Consider the following 21446-nt stretch of genomic DNA (forward strand, 5'->3'; position numbering starts at 1 on the left):
TATGTTAGATTAGTGAATTGCCAAAGCCCCTGCAATTTCCATTTACTGACAGTCATTTCAGATAGACTGCTTTCTCTCAAAAGGGGACATGGTCGCAATTTACGGCAAGGTGCCTGAATCGATTACGTTCATCTGTTATGTAAATAAAAACAAATATGTCACCTCAACACAACCATGAACTGGCCTACAATTCTAATAGGCTGAGATCAAACAAACAAAAATCAACATTGAAATATTCACAAAGTTAAAAATAAGATACCTTTGTCGAGTCCGAACATAAAGAAATTCTTCAAGATTTTTTTAACTGTTGAGCTTAGCTGTTGCAGAATTTAGATTGATATTTAAAAAATTATATTAAAATAGACATATGTGTCATTAAAATTAAACCAGCAATGTGTTTTCATTAGAGACTGGTTATATTAATTATTCAAATTGAGTCATTAAATAACCCTTTAGCTGTAATTTGATTCCACCTTAACATTATTATAGTACTTTAAAACAAGTGGACATTTTCTCAAGCTCAGGTCTTTACCTGCAGGATGACAGGAGAGTAACAAGCATCATTGAGTTTTGGTATCACCCAACCTTCCCAAGTCTGGCATGTATGAAATGTACAAGATCGAGGCCTATCAGAAGAATTTTTTTTGTCCCTGCGTGAGATATGTGTGGATTTATAGATTTGCACTGTTAACATCCCATAGTGTAGCTCAGCTATAAAATGCTGAATACACTATTTCACATTGTACATGATGCACTGTACTTAAACATGTATACCTATTTTTAACTTTCAGGTTCACATCTTAATGTAGAATATTCATTTCTTGGTATAGCATTCCATGTGTTCAAATAAAGTACTGAGGGTTGATTACTTTCCCAAGAAAACTCTAATAACTCAAAACACATTACAGGTGCATCTTAATAAATTATAGTATCACGAAAAGGTTCATATTTTCCAAAAGTGAAATTTTACATATTCTGGGAAAGTGTTCTTCATTTTTAATCTGGCTAGCTATGACCTACAGCACAAAAAATGTAAAATATATTTCCTGCATTTTGGTCTGATGCCAATCACATGCCCCTAAATGTTGAACCTGGCGTTGCCTTGAGGACATAATGGCGGAAAAATGATGAAGAATTAATATCAACAAATGTGTTTTTCAAAAGAAGTGTTGTCATTTAACCCATGCATTGTTGTACAGTGATATGCCATTATAGTGACTACAGAGGGAGCTAGAAACCAAATCCTACAGTATACTGTCTAATGACATGTGTAAAAATAAATAAACAATGGCCCTGCAAACCAAAATGTCACTGTAGCAATACATGAAGTAGGGTTCAATAAAAGTTATAATTGACCAGCTGCAGAACACATCAAGTTACCAATGACAGAATGTAATGCAACACATAAACAGTAACATTAAATGACACTTCTGTCATCTCTAATTAAGTGGCTGAAGGTTTAGACATTGCTTATAGATTGTATTGTGTTTAAGACTTGAGTATGTTGGTTACAAGTGAGATTTACACTCCACACATATCATACACATGGTCACTACTAAACTCAACCCTTAATGTGAGATGTTTCAACAGTGCAAAGAGCCTGCAGCACTTATTGTAAAATAGCCTGTCATTGTCACAACATACATGCCCTGTTATTCCATGCCTGCTGGATTAGTTGCCTAGCAACACATAGGATAAATCTGTTTTCATGGTGTTCATTCTCCTTCATTGCCCTTCACATCAGTTCTTCAGCCACTGATGGACTACAGACACAGACACTGGATGGAAAGTGTTTCCATATGTAATTTTGAGTCATTCAGTTATTTTGTGAGAAAGCTGAGCGTGCTACAGACCACTTTAGGAAATGATTGAAACCCTGGTGAGCTGGAGCATGTTCTCACTTTGCAGCAGATACTGGAGTGTGAGAGTGTGAAGACACCCCTTCTGTCTTCCCAACTTAGGCACAGAAAGGAACATCACAGCAATGGAAGAAACATGTTCTCATCACCAGGCCCCAATAATAACCTTGTTCTTGTAATGAGGAGTTAGTCAGAGAACACGTCACTTTGTAGTGACAGTTGATGTAAAAGAAAACGCAAAAATGTCCAGGAAATGGTTCGATTAGGAGATGCCTTATTGTATTTCCAGATATTTTTCAAATACTTTGTAGACAGTAGTTAGCCATATAGGACTTATATTTCCATGCATTATTTGTTTACAGTCAAACTAACAACTTAAGAAACAAGAATGTAGTTGGAGTTAAACAACATTTGTTAGCTGCACTTGCATGTAAATATCTGTTGACTAAAGACATTATCAGAGCTAAATCATCTGACAATTGGCTCCAGAATTGCAGTATGGTGGATTATTACAGCCTTATTCGCTCTCCACATGGAGGATTTTTCCTGCACTCAGAGAATTTGCACAAAGTGCCTTCTGGGTGCCCTTCCAGCTCATAAAATGTAAAACAAAAAGTGCCCTCTAGGTTATTTTTTCAGTGCCAAAGATACATACAGAAACTTTCCGCGCAGAGCTGATTTGTGCTTGCGCGAATTGTTGTTCACAAGCAAGTGTCACTCTCTTCCTCTGTCCCTATGCTTTTATGCACGCTCGCAGTTGCCTAAATACCTCTCGATTGTTGAATTTCCTCCTGAGACGTTCATATCTGCGCGTGTGAAATATCATTATCTGCTCGTGTATATGTTTTTACAAGCTTGCCCGTTTTGACATAAATCTAACGCCATTTAAACTCCTCTATTGGTAATTCGAACTCAGGTTTTACAGAATGGTCTTCAAATGCTGCAAGAAGCAGATCTTCATTGATCTCAACTTGAGTGATAGTTCCCTGCAGCAGTTCTCTACCAGAAAAGCCATACAAAAATCCTTTGAAGATCTACGATTTTTTTTACCATTAAACATGACATACATGTTACTGTAAACTTTCACATACCATGTACTAGAAACTAACATTTCTCAGCAATAAAAAAGTAATCTATAATGCTGATATTCTGCACAGTATAATGATATTCAGGCACTCATTTTTAACAGGATTCCAGTGGACATACCTCATGATTATAGAGAACCTTTTATTTCTGATAGAAGTAAATGGGGCTGATTGTGCAATCATTAAGGTAATTACTCAAGCAGTGTTACCAGGATGATTTACTTTGATGGGGAATTCTGTTTTCCCATGACCCTCTCTTCCCTCTCAATTCAATTCAATTCAAATTTGCTTTATTGGCATGAACAACGAGATATTATTGCCAAAGCACATAAATTCATACAGTACATTATGTATATTCACAACACACTACACTCACCATATATACATTAATCACACACCATATTCATTACATATTATATTCATCACATACATATCAACCATATATTACATATTTTATATGCATTAATGAACGATGGTGTCACCTATACAGCATATCTCAATGTCCTCACCCGATGCGGCGCGCTCAACAAAACCTCCACCCAAAATCAAACACCATGGGATGGTGCGTCCCTCAGGCTGTGACAGGCAGACACATATTTAGCAGCCAGAGGAGCTGCTGACCCTTCCCCCAGGAGAACTGACAGTTTCTCTTCTGGGGTTAATGTTGGGAAGTTTGGTACCATTTTAGTAATTTCCCTGTAGTGGGCATCTCTTAGAAAAGTGAACTTGCTGCAGTGGGGGAGGAAGTGCATCTCTGTCTCTATGTCCCCTGTAGAGCAGTGAGCACATAGACGCTCCTCTCTGGGCAGCCATGTCTGTCTGTGTCTCCATGTCTCTATAGCCAGCTGGTGGTCACTCAGCCTGTATTTGGTCAGGATACATCTTTGTTTTGTATCTCTGACACTGTACAGATATTCAGATAATTTATAATCACGGTTTAGGGTCAAATAACAATTCATTCTACTTTGGGTCTTTGTTTGGTTTCTCCAGTGTTCTAAATACAGATCTTTGGAGTGCTTCATGATGACTTTAATTTGGTTGTGTTTTGGATCAGTGCTGACTGGAGTCTGACTGATTAGCTTCCTCACCAGCTGACTAAGGGGACAGTTTTCAGGGTTCAGCTCTTGAATTTGATTGCCCCTTTCTGAATGTTTAATAGTAATGGGAAACGTCCCAGTTCTGCTCGGCAGGCGTTATTTGGAGTTTTTCTTTGAACATTTAGGATTCTTCTACAGAATTCAGTATGGAGAGCTTCTATTGGGTGTTTGTCCCATGAGCCATGCTCCAGTATACTGAGGGGGCCCCAGATCTCACTTCCATACAGAGCTATAGGTACAATTACACTATCAAATATTTTTGTCCAGATTCTAATTGGAATGTTAATCTTGAATAATTTGGTTTTTAATGCATAGATTGCCCTTCGTGCTTTTTCTTTAAGTGCATTTATTGCCATGTTAAAATTTCCTGATGCAGATATGTTCAGACCAAGGTAAGTATAATTCTTTGTGTGTTTAATTTGAGTGTTATTCAGAGTAAAAATATATTTATTTTCAAGACATCTGGGCTTTTTTTGAAAGATCATTATTTGTGTCTTCTTAAAATTGACCTCCAATGCCCAGTTCTGGCAGTATTGTTCCAGGATGGTCAGGTTATGTTGGAGACCATCTCTGGTTGGAGACAACAGAATAAGGTCATCTGCATAAAGCAGGTATCTAACTTCTGTGTCTAAGAGTGTGAGGCCTCTCTCTCTCTCTCTCTCTCTCTCTCTCTCCTCTCTCTCTCCTCTCTCTCTCTCTCTCTCTCTCTCTCTCTCTCTCTCTCTCTGTCTGCAAAACCCCATCATGCTACAGTTAATCCTGATTATGCACGCAGTCTATCTGGTGCAGAATGAGACCAAGGCCAATGCTATTTTACCCAGAAATGTTTCCAAAGCTCATCTTTTGTATTGGCATCTAATCCTGTTTCATTGCTTTGTGTTGGTACAGGCATATGAGGATAGTTTTAATTAATAAGTGAATCGGTCGACCATGTTGTTTTTTTAGCAAAGCATGAGCCAAGCGCACCTTTTATAATGCTCTATTGCAAATAACACTCACTCTTCGTCAATGTTTGAATATCACACTTGTTTCTGGATACCTCCACCCCCTGTACAGTGCAGCATTCATCGTCATTATTGGACTGCATTAGCACCAAATATGTGCTCTGGCAGCTCTTCAAACCGAGCAGTAATTGCTGTGGAGTTGAGGCGTGTTGCATTGTTGGATAAAATGGATCAGTGGCTGACCTAGTCTCTGCATTATAATTCCTCTGTGTGTTGCAGTGTGAAAGAGTCCTAAGCTGAGGAGAAGAATGGTAATTGTTCCTGCTGCCACTCTTTTTCAATCTGTCCTCTTGCACCTCCTGTCATCAAACACCTTTTCCACAGGTAGCCTTCACATTTTCCTGTTCTTACAATCTACACACCTTCTTCTAATCAGTGACCATGATCCTTATCATCCTCACTCATACCAGGCCATTAATGTATGTAACTAACTCTACCAACCAGCCATAAAATTATGACTATGCCTAATATTGTGTAGGTCAAAAGAGTCCTGATCTGACGAGACATGGACTCCACTCGACCTCTGAAGGTGTGCTGTGCCTCTGGTACCAAGACGTTATCAGCAGATCCTTCAAGTCCTGTAGGTTGGGAGGTGGGGCCTCTATGGATAGATGACTTGCCCAGCACATCCTGCAGATGTTCTACTGGATTGACATCTGGGGAATTTGGAGGCCTAGTCAACATTTTAACCCTTCGTGTTCCTCCAGGCCATCTTCCTTCCTACTGCATTGTGGTCTCTTTCTGATGCTCACATGCTCAGTGTAAGAACTTTTCACTTCTCTTGCTTGAGTTAAAAGCCTGGCAGCAGCGTTTTATTAAATTAATTGCAGTCTTCTGAGGTTGTGCTTGCTGATGCCGGAACCTGGAAAACAGTTGACCAGTTTTCCAGTAGTTTTCCGTTCTGTCTCTGTTTTACACACTTAAACACAATCAGCACATATAAACACATATGCACAAGCATGCACACTAGCCTTCAGCTACTGAACCCAGGTGGGTTTCTTTCTTGGTCTGCTCTTCAGTTTCTTGAAATGTGTTGGGACACCTGTCAGTATGTGTGTTAGGTTATTCTCGGTGTCCTCCCTCAAGCAAAATAAAATGAAGCTGTTTCATGGCATACACATAGTGTAATGCTGGAGATGAGTAGGAAGCATGGAGTTAGATTTTCAGCCAAATCCAAGTTGGCTATCCACATTAGTTAAAGCTGTATTCTTCTCAAAAAGGTCAGATATATCTGGATCCCTTTAAGTGCCTTATGTCTATTTAAGGATTTTTTATCTTTATTTATAAAAATGTTACAACTGATTCTCATTATACTGAGTGTGTGAACATGAATATTCAGTAAGCAAACAGCCAAAGTGACCAAAGGAAAATAACGCAGACTTAAAACTTCATAATTAAAGTTGTGTGTCGATGTTTCAAGGAATTTGGTGAACCATGTTACATTCATTCAACATTCATGTAGTATCTGCATAACGTTTGTATGATCTCAAACCATGTATCCTTGTCCATTTGAACCAGTGGAAATGCTTTTGATAATTATCTTAAAGAGATCCCCACTCATAATACATATGACACAATCTGCTCCTCTTGCTTAGATCCCTTTGATTTCCTGTTAGCCAGTCAGATCCAACAAAGCCATAGTCACATGGACAGAGCCCTCAAGGCAGGGAGTGTGTGTGTGTGTGTGTGTGTGTGTGTGTGTGTGTGTGTGTGTGTGTGTGTGTGTGTGTGTGTGTGTGTGTGTGTGTGTGGTGTGTGTGTAGGTGTGTGTGTGTGTGTGTGTGTGTGTTCATGCGTGTGTGTGTATATAAGTTTGTTAGCTCCAGAGAGAGAGAGAGAGAGAGAGAGAGAGAGAGAGTTAGAGGGAGGGAGGGAGAGAAGAGGGAGAAAAGAAAGAGTAGAGATGAAGGAAGGAGGGGAGAGATGATGTAAAATTAGCTTTGCTGTCAGAGCAGTTTGGACTTGGTGTTAAAGGAATTGTCATTAGTGAAGCAGACTCAGGGAAGCCCCCCCCCCCCACTCTGTCATCTTTGCTCTCTCTCTCTCTCTCTCTCTCTCTCTCTCTCTCTCTCTCTCTCTCTCTCTCTCTCTCTCTCTCTCTCTGCCTGTGCAAATTCATTAGATGACAAACTGCCTATAGCTCTCACAGCAGTCCTAGATAAAAACAGCATTCGGGTAGTTGAGCATCATGAGTCCAAGTCACCTGTGTATGTGTGTTGTCCTGTGTGCATGAATGGAGCCTGGCTTGTTCTCTGGCTGCCACCGATTGCATAATACAAGTCAAAGTGAGTCACATTTCCGGTGTGGTAAACGTTGCAAATTATTTGGTATTGGACTGTGGTTCAAAGGTTATTGTTTTAAGTTTGGGAACTAGAAGGGGGAGGTTAGTTCTAATTTCTGCAATGAAGCTTTTTTTTTTTAATAAGTTGGCAGGAGGACTTGCAAGGAAAGAGATGATAAAGAAAAGAAAAGAAAAAGAAGAAGAAGAAGGACAAACCAGCCAAATAAAAACAAGGGAAACAATAATTTAATCAGACAAAACAGGTTTTGTCAACTTGCTTATATAATCTAAAGCCAAAACACATGATTTAATTCATAATCCTCATTGAGTGAGCCCTGGATGAAGATTCAGTATATGACACAATGGATAACAAAAGTCCTCTCCAGTGGCGAAAATGGAGGCGTCAATCCCGGTCTGTTTCCATGGCAAATACGGGCTATTCCTCAACAGTACAAAAAAAAGAGCGCACACGGCTCGGGTGTTTCCGGTCGCAGTCGGAATCCGAGCCGAGAGCCTCTGACTGTTCGGCGCCACAGACACATCAATCGGGGTCCTGGCTGGCGGTGTGAGATTGTTTACATCCAATCACACCACTGAGAAAGAAAGTAACGTGCTGTGCTGCAGAAATGGACACCGCTGATCAGGTGAGTGAAGCAGCGTGTGTGATGATCATTTTGACTCAGAGATGTGCGATGACCTGCTAAATTGGCCAAGGTGTCGTTAATTGGTTGTAGATATTAATATGAGTTTATCCTCCCTCCGTGTCATTACGCAGCTGGCATCTGCGGGGACATTTCAAGTGCTAAAATTACCTCTGGGATTTATCCGTGTTTTGGAATGGGTGAGTTTGAACTTTGATATTTTTTTGCATGCAACAACTCAATTATGCACAGCCTAAAAATTGGTGAATGATGTCGTGTAGGATGTAATAAGTGTCTGTGTGCTTATATTCATACTAGCCTACATTGAGTAAACATCCTGAATCTCTTTCAAACGACTTCAACTTCATTACATCTCTGTGTGTGTGTGTGTGTGTGTGTGTGTGTGTGTGTGTGTGTGTGTGTGTGTGTTACTCCAACATGGCAATGAGCACCAACAGCAATCAATCAGGCTTTGATCCATTTCACCATCACTAAATGGCTCAAGTTCATGTCAGGATATATCGCTCTGTGAGAACTTCATGTTAGGGAAAAGTGCTGGATATTGGGTTTTTTTTTACCATGCGTAATTTAGATGCGTTTTTCCATCCATGTGCTAAAAATGTCCCCCTTAATAAGAACGGGGTGTCCTAGCTCTGACTGAATCAAAGCTTTACTACCTCTCTCTGTGTCTGGGTGCTGTTTGGAGTCTGTCGTGTTTATTGTACAGTGCAGAGAAGCCTGAAGGCAGAAGAAGATAAATGATTTTCTTTGATGTGAGTTTAGAGAAATTACTGTAGCCATAAGGGTATTCAGCCTTGCACAGAGATGACATGTGTTTGTGTGTGAGTGTGAGTGTGGGTGCCAGTCTTTCCCACTTTTATAAATGCCATCAAATGTGCAGAGAATCATCCAGCAGCAGAGCACTTGCTTCTCAACAAAAATCAAATAAAACACATATATGCTTCATATATTTCATTTTGAAACGCAAAGATGGTGCAACACAATCAAACTCACTTTGCCCAGACACTTGACATCTATGTTTAGATAAGGCAGATGTCTATCAGTGAGGTGAGTCCCAGTGAGTGTCCCTTTTGGCTGTTTGTCTGTGACCAAAACCACTGTGATATTTGTGGGCCAAAGAACAAGCAAGTGATCCAAAGCACCATCTGTATGATAAAGATAACACTCCATAAAAGCTCCTTTCATGTGTCTTGTCAATGCTCTGTTTGTGGAGGGCAGCATGTGTTACTGTGTGAGCATGACTGCACACCATCCTGTAACATCCAGTTAGATGTTGGTACAAAAAGCACCTGGTAGCGTGAACTCACATGAAATCATACACAAACTAAAGTTAACTTTATAACTGACTCCTACACGCACACAAACCTGAGGAACACAGCCAACCACCACATCGTCATGGCACTATTATAAAAGTGACCTTTTCCCTCGCCTGCAGCTAAAAAAAAGATAACATTTTCCAACTTCTCTATAGCCAGTGGGTCCTTAAAATGCAAAACATTCAAATAATGACCTATAGGTTTTTGGAGTTATTCTGCAGTGATTATTTGTGGATAGACTTAAACTTTGCTGTTTGCTTTATATCAGTGATGTAGCATTTGGTTCAGTTGCAACAAACTGAAAGGATGTTTCTATTATTCTCATTGTGTGTAAAATTTCCAAGTTTTTCACCGCATTACATAAAGTCTTCTTAAATTGATCTAAAAGTTCACAGCAAAGAGCCAGCTCATCATGTCCGTATACATTGAGAGAGTCCTAATATAAAACAAAAGTGGACCAATCCTGTGTCTGACTGTGACTTCATTTTTAAAAAGGCAGAATATAAATATATAACAACATGGAGAAAAAAAAAAAAAGAACTGTCGAAATTTAGGAAAATGTGCAAGTTATTATAATTAACTGAAGTCATTTAATGTATAACATACATACCTGATGGTCTTTGAATGGTTCGGAGCTTGGTAGGGATATTTATAAAGTGAGTTAAATCACAACAAATGGCAGGTCTTTCCAGCTGTCTGTGGTAGTCAGCAGCATTTAACATGGTGACAGCAAATAGATCAATTCTGGTTAATGCATAATTGCAGTGGGCAGAGAATCTATATTGAGAAGCATAACTATCCAAATAACACACGCACACAATTTTATAATTAGTGAGAGGAAAAAAAGGTACTTTATAAAATTAGTTTTGAATTCTGAATTTCTACCTTCTAAAAGATATTGGACGCTAAATGCGGATTTTCCCGACAAACATTTATTTAAAAATCTACTTCAGTACGTCACACAAACAAATAACTTCTGCATCTCTGCATCACCATGCTCCTATCCAATTCTCTCCTGCGAGAAATGAGCTTCATGTTATGCCAGCAAAAGGACTGGCAACTAGTAGGAGGTGTATTGGAGGGTATTGGCCAACTTAAAGCACTGGATATGATCTAAGAAAGAACAAAAGTAAATTTATTGGCATTGTCAAATTACAGTGCATTTGGTTTATTCTGCATTGACCCTGTGCAGCAATGGCCGACATGGAGCACCACACACTCACCACACAGTGTGGTCTGTATGATAGTCAGGTCGCCTGTTTCAGGTCCTGCTACATTTTCTGCTTGCGTTTTTCACAGCGATTCTGGACGTATATGTTCATTAAGAACTGATACATGTTGCCATTTATCATTCAGCAATTATTACAAGGAAGAAAAGCTAGGAGATTTCGGAGGAGATGAAATGCACGGCTGGTGTACAGCCATCAAGACAAATCCAGAAGTGCTGTAAATGCAGGTAATGCAATGCTGTCAAGCGGCCCAATAATAGGGCTTGCAGTCAGTGTAATTTAGATGTGTAGATACATTTTGGAGGAGGTGAATGTCAGGCTATGTGCGTCAAAAAAGGGCTGCTACGCAGACCTATGACATAGGCTACGGCATTCGATTTGATGCAGAAGTATAAACCAGGGTTAGGAGTTACACATGTTCCTTTGAAGACACACAAGGCTTTATGTAACTTTTTCACATAAACAGCATTACTACATGGCAGCTGTAAACACACCTTTTGCAACAGAGTAAACAGATTGCGTTACACAGTTATTTTCTCAAACAGTGTTTCAGTTCACTTAAGCAGGTTTGAATACCCGCTTGGGGGCATTTAAGGCTGAAGTCCAGGCAGTTATTGGCATTAACAAAGCAAATCATAATGAACCCTCAACTCTACGGCGAACTGGTCATTTTGACTAGCAGAAGCTTGTTTAAAGGTTGTGTTAATTTTCGTCAAGATGGTTGCAGCAGACTGGTTGGTTTCCTGCATGGTCACTCCGCACTGGTTCTTCACTAAGAAAAGGCTATTCCATAATCAACTATGTCTGCAAGAAATTCAGGAGGATGGTTTTAGTGCATGCGTGTGTGTGTGTGTGTTTGTGTGTGTGTGTGTTTGTGTGTGTGTGTGTGTGTGTGTGTGTGTGTGTGTGTGTGTGTGTGTGTGTGTGTGTGTGCGTGTGTGCGTGCGTGCGTGCGTGGGTGTGTGCTCTTGGTCTGTTTGGCACACTGTCAGTGGCTGGCAAATTCCGCTCCAAACAGCTGTAAGGTCCCCTCATCTCCACCATGGACCAACTCATGCAGAAGCTGTCCTTTGAGATGTGCCCAAAGTCTTCACTGCATGTGTGTGAATGTGTGTGTCTTCATATGTGTGTGTTTGTGAGTGTGTGTGTGTGTGAGTGAGAGAGAGAGAGAGATAGAAGGAGAAAGAGAAGCAAAATTGTACAGTTGATTGAGCACATGATGCAAATGATATACATGATGCATTTTTTTATAAGCTGGTGCATCGTCACTGCTGTGGTTTCTACTTGCACAGGGCAGTTTTACAAGTACGGTATCAACTCCACAGCTTTCTGTACCCAAGCCAAACTCAGGCTAATGAGCCACAAAGGATGAGTCCATCATGAGTTTAACTTACAAGTAGTGGTGCTCCTCAGGTCAAAAAACTGACCCACTGTCATATGATCTCATCCAAAGGGATTTACTGTATGTCAGTCGGGTTTGCAGAGTTCTGTATTTGTCTGTTGGTTTGTTAGATAAACCTGTGCCACAAAATATGATTAACATTAGCATTACACTTATTTCATGGTCCTGATGAGGGTAGGTTACAACTAAAAAATATATGTAAACTGTAGAAAATTTTAAACTAGTTCCTTCAAGGTGACGTTTGCTTACTTGTGGCTATAACTGTCCAGTTTCTCTTTCCTTTCTTGATGACATTGGCAGACTTTCTACCTTCATCTTTACATGGTGCATGTTGTTGATTTTGGTATACCAGCTGCTATTCTGTTACGTTCCACAACCTCTCTTAGCTTCTCTGGTCTGGTTAATAAACAGCTGTGGTCAGCCACCACCACATAGAATCTAAGTCCGTGAAAAACACAAGATTAAACTAGCTCATTCAACAGCTACTGAATTGGCAACGTGTTATTGACTGTTTATCTTTGTTAACTTGATATGTGCAAACCCCTCACTTCACCCCAACACTCTCTCGACCAAAAATGCGATTTTTTGGCTCAATGAAACCAACAAGCTTTATGCCAACTGTAGAGGAAGATTACGAATGAGTTTGTTTACGTGGTACATGTGTCTGTATTCAAGGTTGTACAGGGTTATTGGCAGTCATTTTCTATTTAAAGCTGGGGTTGGTAGTCAGATTTAGATACACTTTTTGTTATACTGGTTAAAATGATCTTTCTGTCCCGATGGCAATCAATACATAATGTGTTCTTAAAAAGAGTGAAAAAAAGCTGCTATCTACAGCCGGAGTAAACCTGGGAAAACACCAACCAATCACCGTCATTAGGGTCCATTAGGGATTAGACGGAGTCCTGAGGAAATGCTACATTCAAATTCAATGCTTATCTTTTAATGTACATGTAAAAGTGATTAGTAATGAAAAATCTCATCCGGCTTTCTGTTTAACCGTTTAATGTGCTGCTCACTTTGACTTTTGAAGTAATAAAATACATTTCCACATTTCATTTTTGGACCTTTCATAATGATGACACGCATAAAGAATTCCAATATCAGATCAGGTACTTGTCTTTTGTAGATGCATCTCTAATAGTATCTCTCTGTCTTAAAACGCCTCACTAAGCTGTGTTATCGTAGTATAAGACAAACAAATGAATGTGCAAGTTGAACAAAAGTTTCTGTGAAGTTTCAGTTGGCCTTAGTGACCCTGTGGACAAAGTGTTGCGTCTTTGCCCTCAGCTGATAGTATCCACTAACTGTTTTTTTAGTCAAATTTGACCCTGCTTTTTTATCAGTGAGATGCATCTCTTGTGAAGAATCTTTGCCCTAAAGATATCTTTAAAAAGTCTGATATGTCAGTGTGCAATTAATGACTTTGTCTGACACTTCCCACGCATTATGAATGGAACCACACTTTCAAAATGATGATACAAATGAACACTATTGAACACTACTCATTGGCAGCTTCAGTAATACAGGCCAGAAATAATCTGTAGTTATGCAAATACAGCACACATGAATAAAATACAGCACTAATTAAACACGTGTGTACGCCGCAGGCTCGTCAAAATAAGATTCATCGTTTCTTTGGAAAAGCAATCTTATTGCTCACACACACTTTCGTTCTTTCGTCCCTCTTTATTTCCATGTTCATGTCTTTGTCCTTTATTCTGTCACATCTGTGTTATATCTTCACTGACCCATCACCCTTGATAAGGCACTGTGCAGGTTTTGACAAAGTGCTGCATCGCACACATGCATACACACTGACACATCCACACACATCCACATGCTCGCACACAAACTAGCAAAACAAGTGAAAGGACAGAGAAGCTGCTGACAGATATCGCAGGAGACTTGCCCGGTCAGAGATCTGTTTTTCAGCTTTCAAAATCACTAAATATCTGTTGACAACGCGACACAAGGCATAGGAAAAATTACACCTTTTTAAAAAGCTTCAAGAGATGGCACTGAGGTTGAAGTAACCATTCAAACAAACATATCCGTGCTGAGATGTCTGTTTAAAGGTGACATATCACGCTTTTTTCATCAATATATATTGGTCTAAGAGGTCCCCAAAACATGTCTTTAAAGTTTATGCTCAAAAAAACACTTTGAAATCAGATTTTGGCATGCCTGAAAAGTCCTTTTCTTCAGCAGTCCTCAGAACACTCTGTTTTCCCTCTGACCACGCCCCCTCCGGAAGTGGATGTGCCTCGGCTCTCCAGCACGTTGATCTAATGTTTACATGTTGGCTGAATATACACGGCTGCTCATAGATCGCGTTACTTCAACCCTCTGAATCTGATCCTGACGGAGAGGCGCCTGTAGCAGGACCGTTCTGAAGGATTGGTCATAGATTTAGTGTTTCTTGTTGTTTAATTTATCAGTATGTAGACGTGTGTCTTGGTACACAGCTACGAACATGTAGCTATGTGGCTATGCTAACTAGCGCTAGCACTTATCCATGATAAATAAAAATCATCCACTAGATCTTCAAATCTGCAGACGTGGGGAGTAAAACCGACCTTTGTGTTTATTAAGACAGCCTACAACTAGCATGCCTCCCTCCTAAGCTCCTTGTTACCACACATTTGTGCAGGTAATGAAAAACGGGGGAGGGATTCAGTATTATTTTATGCAGTCTATGGGCTGAACAAGCTCCGAGCTCTGACTCCGTGACAGACCAGATATTGTTGTTACGTAACAAAAACACGGAAGTCTGAAACGGCTCGTTTCACACACATTTATAGAAAGGTGTAGAAATCAAAACAGGGGCAGAATGGATTTTTTTCATTCTCGGGGGGTTTGTAGACATGCCAGGGACACATATTTCAGGTAAAAAACCATTAAAAAGTCAATTTTGCATGATATGTCACCTTTAAAGAGAGGCAGGTGACTTAAAGCACCAATGACACTTAAATACAGATGAAGCATTTATGATTTCTTCATACATTACTCTGCAGTTGGCAATATCTTTCATCTATAAGTCTGTTATTCTCTAATGTCTCATTTTGTTAAAGTTATATGTCTGAAGGTTTCTCCTCACCTCTCGCGCTGTAAAGACTCATCTAGCTAATAATGGTTTTTTGATTGCAAATAAATAATTTTGGTCTGTGTCTGCAAACATGACCTGAAACCTTAACACAAACCTCCTGTTCTTTGTTACACCTTGTTTGAAATCCTTATGCAATGACTACATTTAAAGGCTTTGTCAACCTGACATACTGCCATTGAGTCATAGTCTGTCTCAAGACTGGGACAAAGGTAAATAGAGAAGCAGGAATCACTACTTTGTGCTCAAACTAAACCTGAATCTACAGCAGAGGAACCTTGATTTTTCAGAGGCGGTCCCAAGATCATTTAACCAATCATGGCTCAAGGAAAATACTGTACACAGTTTTAAGACAAATATCAAATTTATACCAAGTATCTTAAGAAAATATAACATATTATAAAAAGACAAAAATCATGCTTTTTATAGATTTTTTTACAATGAATCAAATTTTGTAATGCGTTGTCAAAAATGGAAATGAAAAATCACTCATTATTTCCCCACCATAGACTGTATAGTTCATGTTCCCCACAGAAAATGATGCTATTTCTCTTAGTGACCTTTAGCAGTTCAACTTTTTTCATCTTATCGTTTTGGTTTTATATCTTCCAACTTTAGGTTTAGTCTTTAGCGTGTATCAACCACTTTTACTGTTGTGTAATGTTTCCCTGAAAGACATTTTATGCAGCACGAATCGGCTGTTTGTATGTAAGAACATTTTGTTCACTTTTTTGCTTACAAGCTCTGCTTCTTACTTTTAACCAATGATAATGTATCAGTGATGGTTTTACTGCCTATAGTTTGGGACCCAGGTGACCACCAAGCAGTCTATGCTCTATAACTGAGCCAGGTCTGAGTAACAGTCAGGTGATTTTAAGATAAGCTGGCAGCTGACCCATCAGGTCAGAGCAGGACCTCTGTCTCCCTCTCAACCCCAAGACGACGGTCCACCATCTGTGACTCAGGCAGCAAAAGGTTAGCCTGTCGTCTCCTGTTGGGGGACATGTCTACATGAACGGGACATACACGTAGAACACTAAAGAGCACAGGGATGGAGACAGTATGAGAAAAGACAAGAGCATAAAGAAGTGGGAATGTCATAAAAACACACTCTGGGCCTATTTAGAGTACTATGGACCAGGTTAATTGGATGAACTGAGATTAAACTAAAACTGAAGTGCTTTAGAAAGGTTGTAATCTCTACAGAAAACAGGTAATAATGAGGGTGTCGGGGAAAAACTGCCCTCTGGATGGCCTTTTACTGCATAAAACGAAATGGGGTGCCCTCTTGGTAATTTACCCTGGTTATGTTTGGTTGTTAGGCTTGGTCTGTTACGTAATTTTTGATCTCTACAATGTTTTTTTTTATTGTTTAATTGGTCAACAGGATTTTATCATTTGATAATGTGCATATGTTGCATTATTACACTGTTGGGTTTTCAAATGACCATGTTGATAAGTCTCACTAAGATGTGAGTTACATGCTGAAAGCATCATTCTTTTCTCTAAACATTTTGGTGTTTTCCTTTTACATAATTAAAAAAATACCACAAATTGTTGCATAAATGTTTTTAAGAATGTCTTGAATTAAGTGTTAGACACTCAAATTTCCCTACCTCCCTCTTATTGCTTGTGCCTCAGTATGTTTAAATTAACCCTTTGCTGTAGTTATCAGGTGTGCAAAAAAATAGACCAATTTGGTTAACACCAGTCTACCTTCTGCCCAGGTTGTCCACATAAAGTCTTGTCAGCTCACCCTTATTCTTGATAGGCTAGAACCAGTCCTGTGCAGCTACTTAATGATTTGGGCTTACAAATGGTCTTCAAAATGCTGCAAGAGGCAGATCTTGATTGATCACAACTTTGGTGCACCAGTGCCCCATGGCATACAGCGGGTACCCTCTCAATTCTTTTTGGCCCCGCCCCTCAAACATTCTGAGTACTCCACTGGTTTTAAGAGCTGCATTCAAGCTGAAGTCCTTTTCTTCTTCTTGCCACTGCTCTGTTCACTAAAGGCCATCTTCATTACGACCGATTCTCATCATGGGCTCTAGAATTTACAGTGGATATGTTTTCCACCGTGACAGGGAGCCACTATCTTCTTGCCATAATTATAAAACTCATGAACTGCTATCATTATATGTACTTAAAAACATCTAATTGCCCTAAATGTCTTGAACTTCAGTCATCCATCCATCCAGACAATCCTCTTTCCTATGAAATAAAACTCCACAGCAACAAGCACTACCACTGAGTGTAGAATGTTACTATCTAACTCCAAACTCAGTAGTTTGCTCCTTAATCCAAACCTGGTCCTCAACCTGGACCTCCAACATTCCCTTCCTGTGGGATTCAGGAGCTGAAATAAATGGGGGTGCTTCTCCCCCTTGAGATTAATTAGGAATCCTTCACCAAGGATCTAAACTAAGCACCATACCCAAATACAGACACATCTACACACACACACAGACTGGGATTGTATTACATTTACATAGGATGCCCCCGTATCAAAAAGTGCAGCGAGACAGTTTTCCCTGCAGGGCACAGGGGCCTTGTTCCAGCCAAGTGGCTGACACTGTTGCCCTGGGAACCCCATCAGAAGAAGAAGGGCACAAAGAAGGGAGACTGTCACGAAAGTAAATGGTGATTCTCCGCCTGCTTATGTTTGGTCGAGCTTGCAGAGGGAGAGAGCTGAGAGATAGTGGGGGAGATGAATCTGGGCTATGCAGGGCACAAAGAGCTCCCTGCGCAGGAAGGGATTAGCCACCACTAAATGAGCTTCTGATTGTTTTTCTGTGGTGTAGCTACTGAAGCAAAGATCATGCAGCTTTCACATGACAGCTTGCAGTTGTCACTTCTTTGTATAGCAGGTGAAGCAGTATCTCAATAATATACCAGCCAAAACCAGTCTGATCACAACCTTTTACAATAATGATATGTGAAAGTTCTTGTTAAATCCAAGACAGTGGACAAAGGGTCAAGTCTTATCCTTTTCTTCCTCCTGTCCTGAACATGTGAAAGTATTCTTACGGATACTACTACTCGTACTATGTTTCACACATAAGAACACCATGAAGCTGGAAGAAAACGACTGCCTGAACACTCTTTGTTCAAACTTCTGTATGTGTGCCCACTGTGGCTAATGCTTCTGCCTGAGTGGAGCGGGTGAGATATTTTTACTCTGCGATTACATACATGCACATTACATTCTCACATCTAGTTCCTTAAACAGTCAAATAAACACGCACGCACGCCCGCCCTCCCGCCCGCCCTCACGCACGCACGCACGCACGCACACACACAGAAGTTACACGCTCAGAGGCACACAAGCAGCCATGCACACACAAACTGGGGCATATGAATGAATGGAAATGCTGTATGAATACACAAGCTTGAATTCACATGACAAACGCAAACATGTAGATACAATAGGGGTCAGTGCCTGGGCAGATAAGAAGGCAGGAGATATAAGATTAATATTACACAGGGTACACTTGTATGTGTACTCCATAAATAATGTTCTACAGCAATTAAATGTACCAAAGTATCATTCCAGTTTTTATTTCATCAGATACAGTAACTTCTTATAAATATGATCAGACATGAATCAGCACGATAAGAACTAACTAAGGTGAAAGATTTTTTTGTTTTTGGGGGGTTCTCTGCCTTTATTTGAGAGGACAGCTGAATACAGACAGGAAACGTGGGGAGTAGAGAGTGGGGAAAGACATGCCGTAAATGGTCAACCGGCCAGGAGACGAACAGGCGACCTCTGCGACGAGAACTGTAGCCTCTATACATGGGGCGCTTAGACTGCTAGGCCACCATTGCCCCAACTAAGGTGAAAGAAAACATGTTTAAGAAAAGTTTATATGACTTGTATTTTAATTAAGTTAAGTTGCCTCACAGCAAGAAGGTCCCTGGTATGAACCCCTGGCTGTGCAGGAGCCTTATGGTGTTGAGTTAGCATGTTATCCCTGTGCATGCATTGGTCTTCTCGGTTGCTTCCTCCTGCAGTCCTGATTGGTTGGTTGTGTGTACGTTGGCCCTGTGCACAGTTTACCCCATCTCTCTCTCAATTGACAGCTGGGATACGCTCCAGTCCCCCATAAACCTGAATGGGAAAAGCTGTATACATAATGAAGGGATGGATTTGTTTTAAATTTAAAGTTTGATACATGTCTTATCTATTAACATGGAGGAGGCTGGCTTTATCACCAATAATGCAGCCACTCTGTACGAGGAACTGTGGTGTTGTACCCAAGCGGCAACTTCCAGTCTCAAAATATGAAGCCCATGCAGAAGTGTTATAAACTGCAATTCATCAAGCATCCGCTTGAGGCTGGCTGCAGAAACACGGGAAACCACATACACACTAATTAAAAAAAGACGATCTTTACAGCAGAAATAAACATGTTTACAGCCTAGTTCAAAAAACAGCTTTAGTCTACATAGCACATTTTTCTATCGGCACACACTGTAGGGGGGGTGAATTGTTTTGTAACGCGACAGTTAGATATTAAGATTATGAGTTTTTCCCATTTAAGAACATGACTGACTTGACTTGACTGACAGACGGGAACACTGTAGCTATTGGCTAGGAGGCTCAAACTCCGCCTCTTTACCTCACACTAAGTTTGGTTGAGTTCAGCATTACCAATATGGCTCCCGCTGGCGATTGGCTTCAAAACAGCACTCAGAAACAGAAGGGTGACGTCACGGATACTATGTCCATTATTTATAGAGTCTATGGTTGTACACCTTATTTATAGAAACTATGAATCTCCATCTCCCCTCTTATCACAACATAGGCAGTGGAGTGGGACTTTGTTGTTCAGTTCTAAATTTGATTTTCAGTCAAGTTGTTTTTACAAACATGTATAAAATGTAAAAGGTTGTATACAGATTGTTTGTAGAGGTTGTAAAGGACATTGAGTCTGGAAAACTGTCGGCTCATATGTATTCATAGTTTCACTGGCAGGGAAACTATACAGCAACGCAGAACACAGTCAGCTGACCTCGTCCATTGTCCTCCATGTTTGTTTGTCTTCTGAAGTCACATTTGGTTATGTGTGTTCCTGTGAGATCACATTTCTGGGAAATCACCACTGTTAAATCTACTGTTTTGTTTTGAACATTACCACAAACATTAAGTGCGTGGTCCACCGGTTTTATGGAATTGTTTATTGTGTGTGTGTTCAAAGAATTGTGATGTTAACAAAATCGGTTGGAACTGTCCTCATGTGTGGTCTCCCACGGTTTTAAAATCAGTTCGGATCTAAAAGTCACCTAGTGTGTGGTCATCCAAAGTCAGTTCCTTAAGTGGACCATCCCATTTAAAAAAAGTCTGGATATGCCCAACACCAGCTTAGCAGCCAGTGTGAACATTGTTATGCCACCAAAGCAGCAGTAGCCGTGCCTGGAAGCAATGTGGTTTCCTTTTTTATTTTTTTGTAAGGTCTTCACATTCTTGTGAATATACAAACTCAGCAAGGCCTTGAGGTGAAATCTTCAAATATGGACCCCACAATAACATGAAAAAATCCTAAAATCAATAATCAAATATGGAAGTTCCAGTATTAATGGTAAATGCAGGTGCAGTTAGCCACATGTGAAGCATTAATGGGTCACTTAATACTTAAAGCTGGGGTAGGTAGTCAGATTTAGATACACTTTTTGTTATACTGGTTAAAATGATCTTTATGTCCCGATGGCAATCAATACATAATGTGTTCTTAAAAAGGAGTGAAAAAAAGCTGCTATCTACAGCCGGAGTAAACCTGGGAAAACCCCAACCAATAACAGTTTTTGGGTCCCCAAATTTTAAACCAATCAAATCCCATCCTGCCGTTCTGCCCGCCTCCTGCGCGTGCATTTCCCCGGCGTGCACTCCCCGTCCCTTGCCTCTGCTTCCCCTGCCTCTATTTACTGCCTCTCTCGCTCGACCTCGGGCCTGTCCCCTCTGACCCGATGAGGTGCTTTGCTCAGGACTGTAGTCCGGATCAGAATCTAAAAAGCTCTCACCACGGAGGCTCTGACAAGCAAAATAATGAATGACATTTAGTAAGTCCTACAGGAAATGTGCATGTATTGTAGCGTCCGTCCGACGCTGTAGGGATGACGAGCCGATTCGTGAACATGTTGAGCTTTAATAACCGGTCACTGTCGGCCGTGAGCACGCCGACCAACAAAGCAACAATCAATGTTTGAATGAATGAAGAACTTCTCCTCTCGTCTCTCCTCTCTCCCGCTCACACACTCTACACCTCTCCTGATCCCTTCACTGACTGTCAACACTGTAGGAATTAAGAACATCTAGACTGAACACGTTTAACAAACATGATTACAGTATTATATGTGTTATAACTTTTCTCCTGATATCGTGTCACCAGTACAACTGGATAA

General features: G+C 40.3%; 1 protein-coding gene across 1 annotated transcript in view; it reads left to right on the forward strand.

Moving 5' to 3' along the window:
• Positions 1-7809: 7809 nt before the first annotated feature.
• The window catches only part of LOC117820965 (synaptoporin), a 37737-nt gene continuing 24100 nt past the window's right edge, over positions 7810-21446 (forward strand). The window contains exons 1-2 of the mRNA XM_034694962.1: positions 7810-7970; positions 8102-8167. Of these exons, the coding sequence (XP_034550853.1) occupies positions 7953-7970; positions 8102-8167 (84 nt within the window). The 5' untranslated portion in view covers positions 7810-7952. The remainder of the gene's footprint in view (positions 7971-8101; positions 8168-21446) is intronic.

This window comes from Notolabrus celidotus, chromosome 1, assembly GCF_009762535.1.
Source record: "Notolabrus celidotus isolate fNotCel1 chromosome 1, fNotCel1.pri, whole genome shotgun sequence".
Lineage (NCBI taxonomy): Eukaryota > Metazoa > Chordata > Actinopteri > Labriformes > Labridae > Notolabrus > Notolabrus celidotus.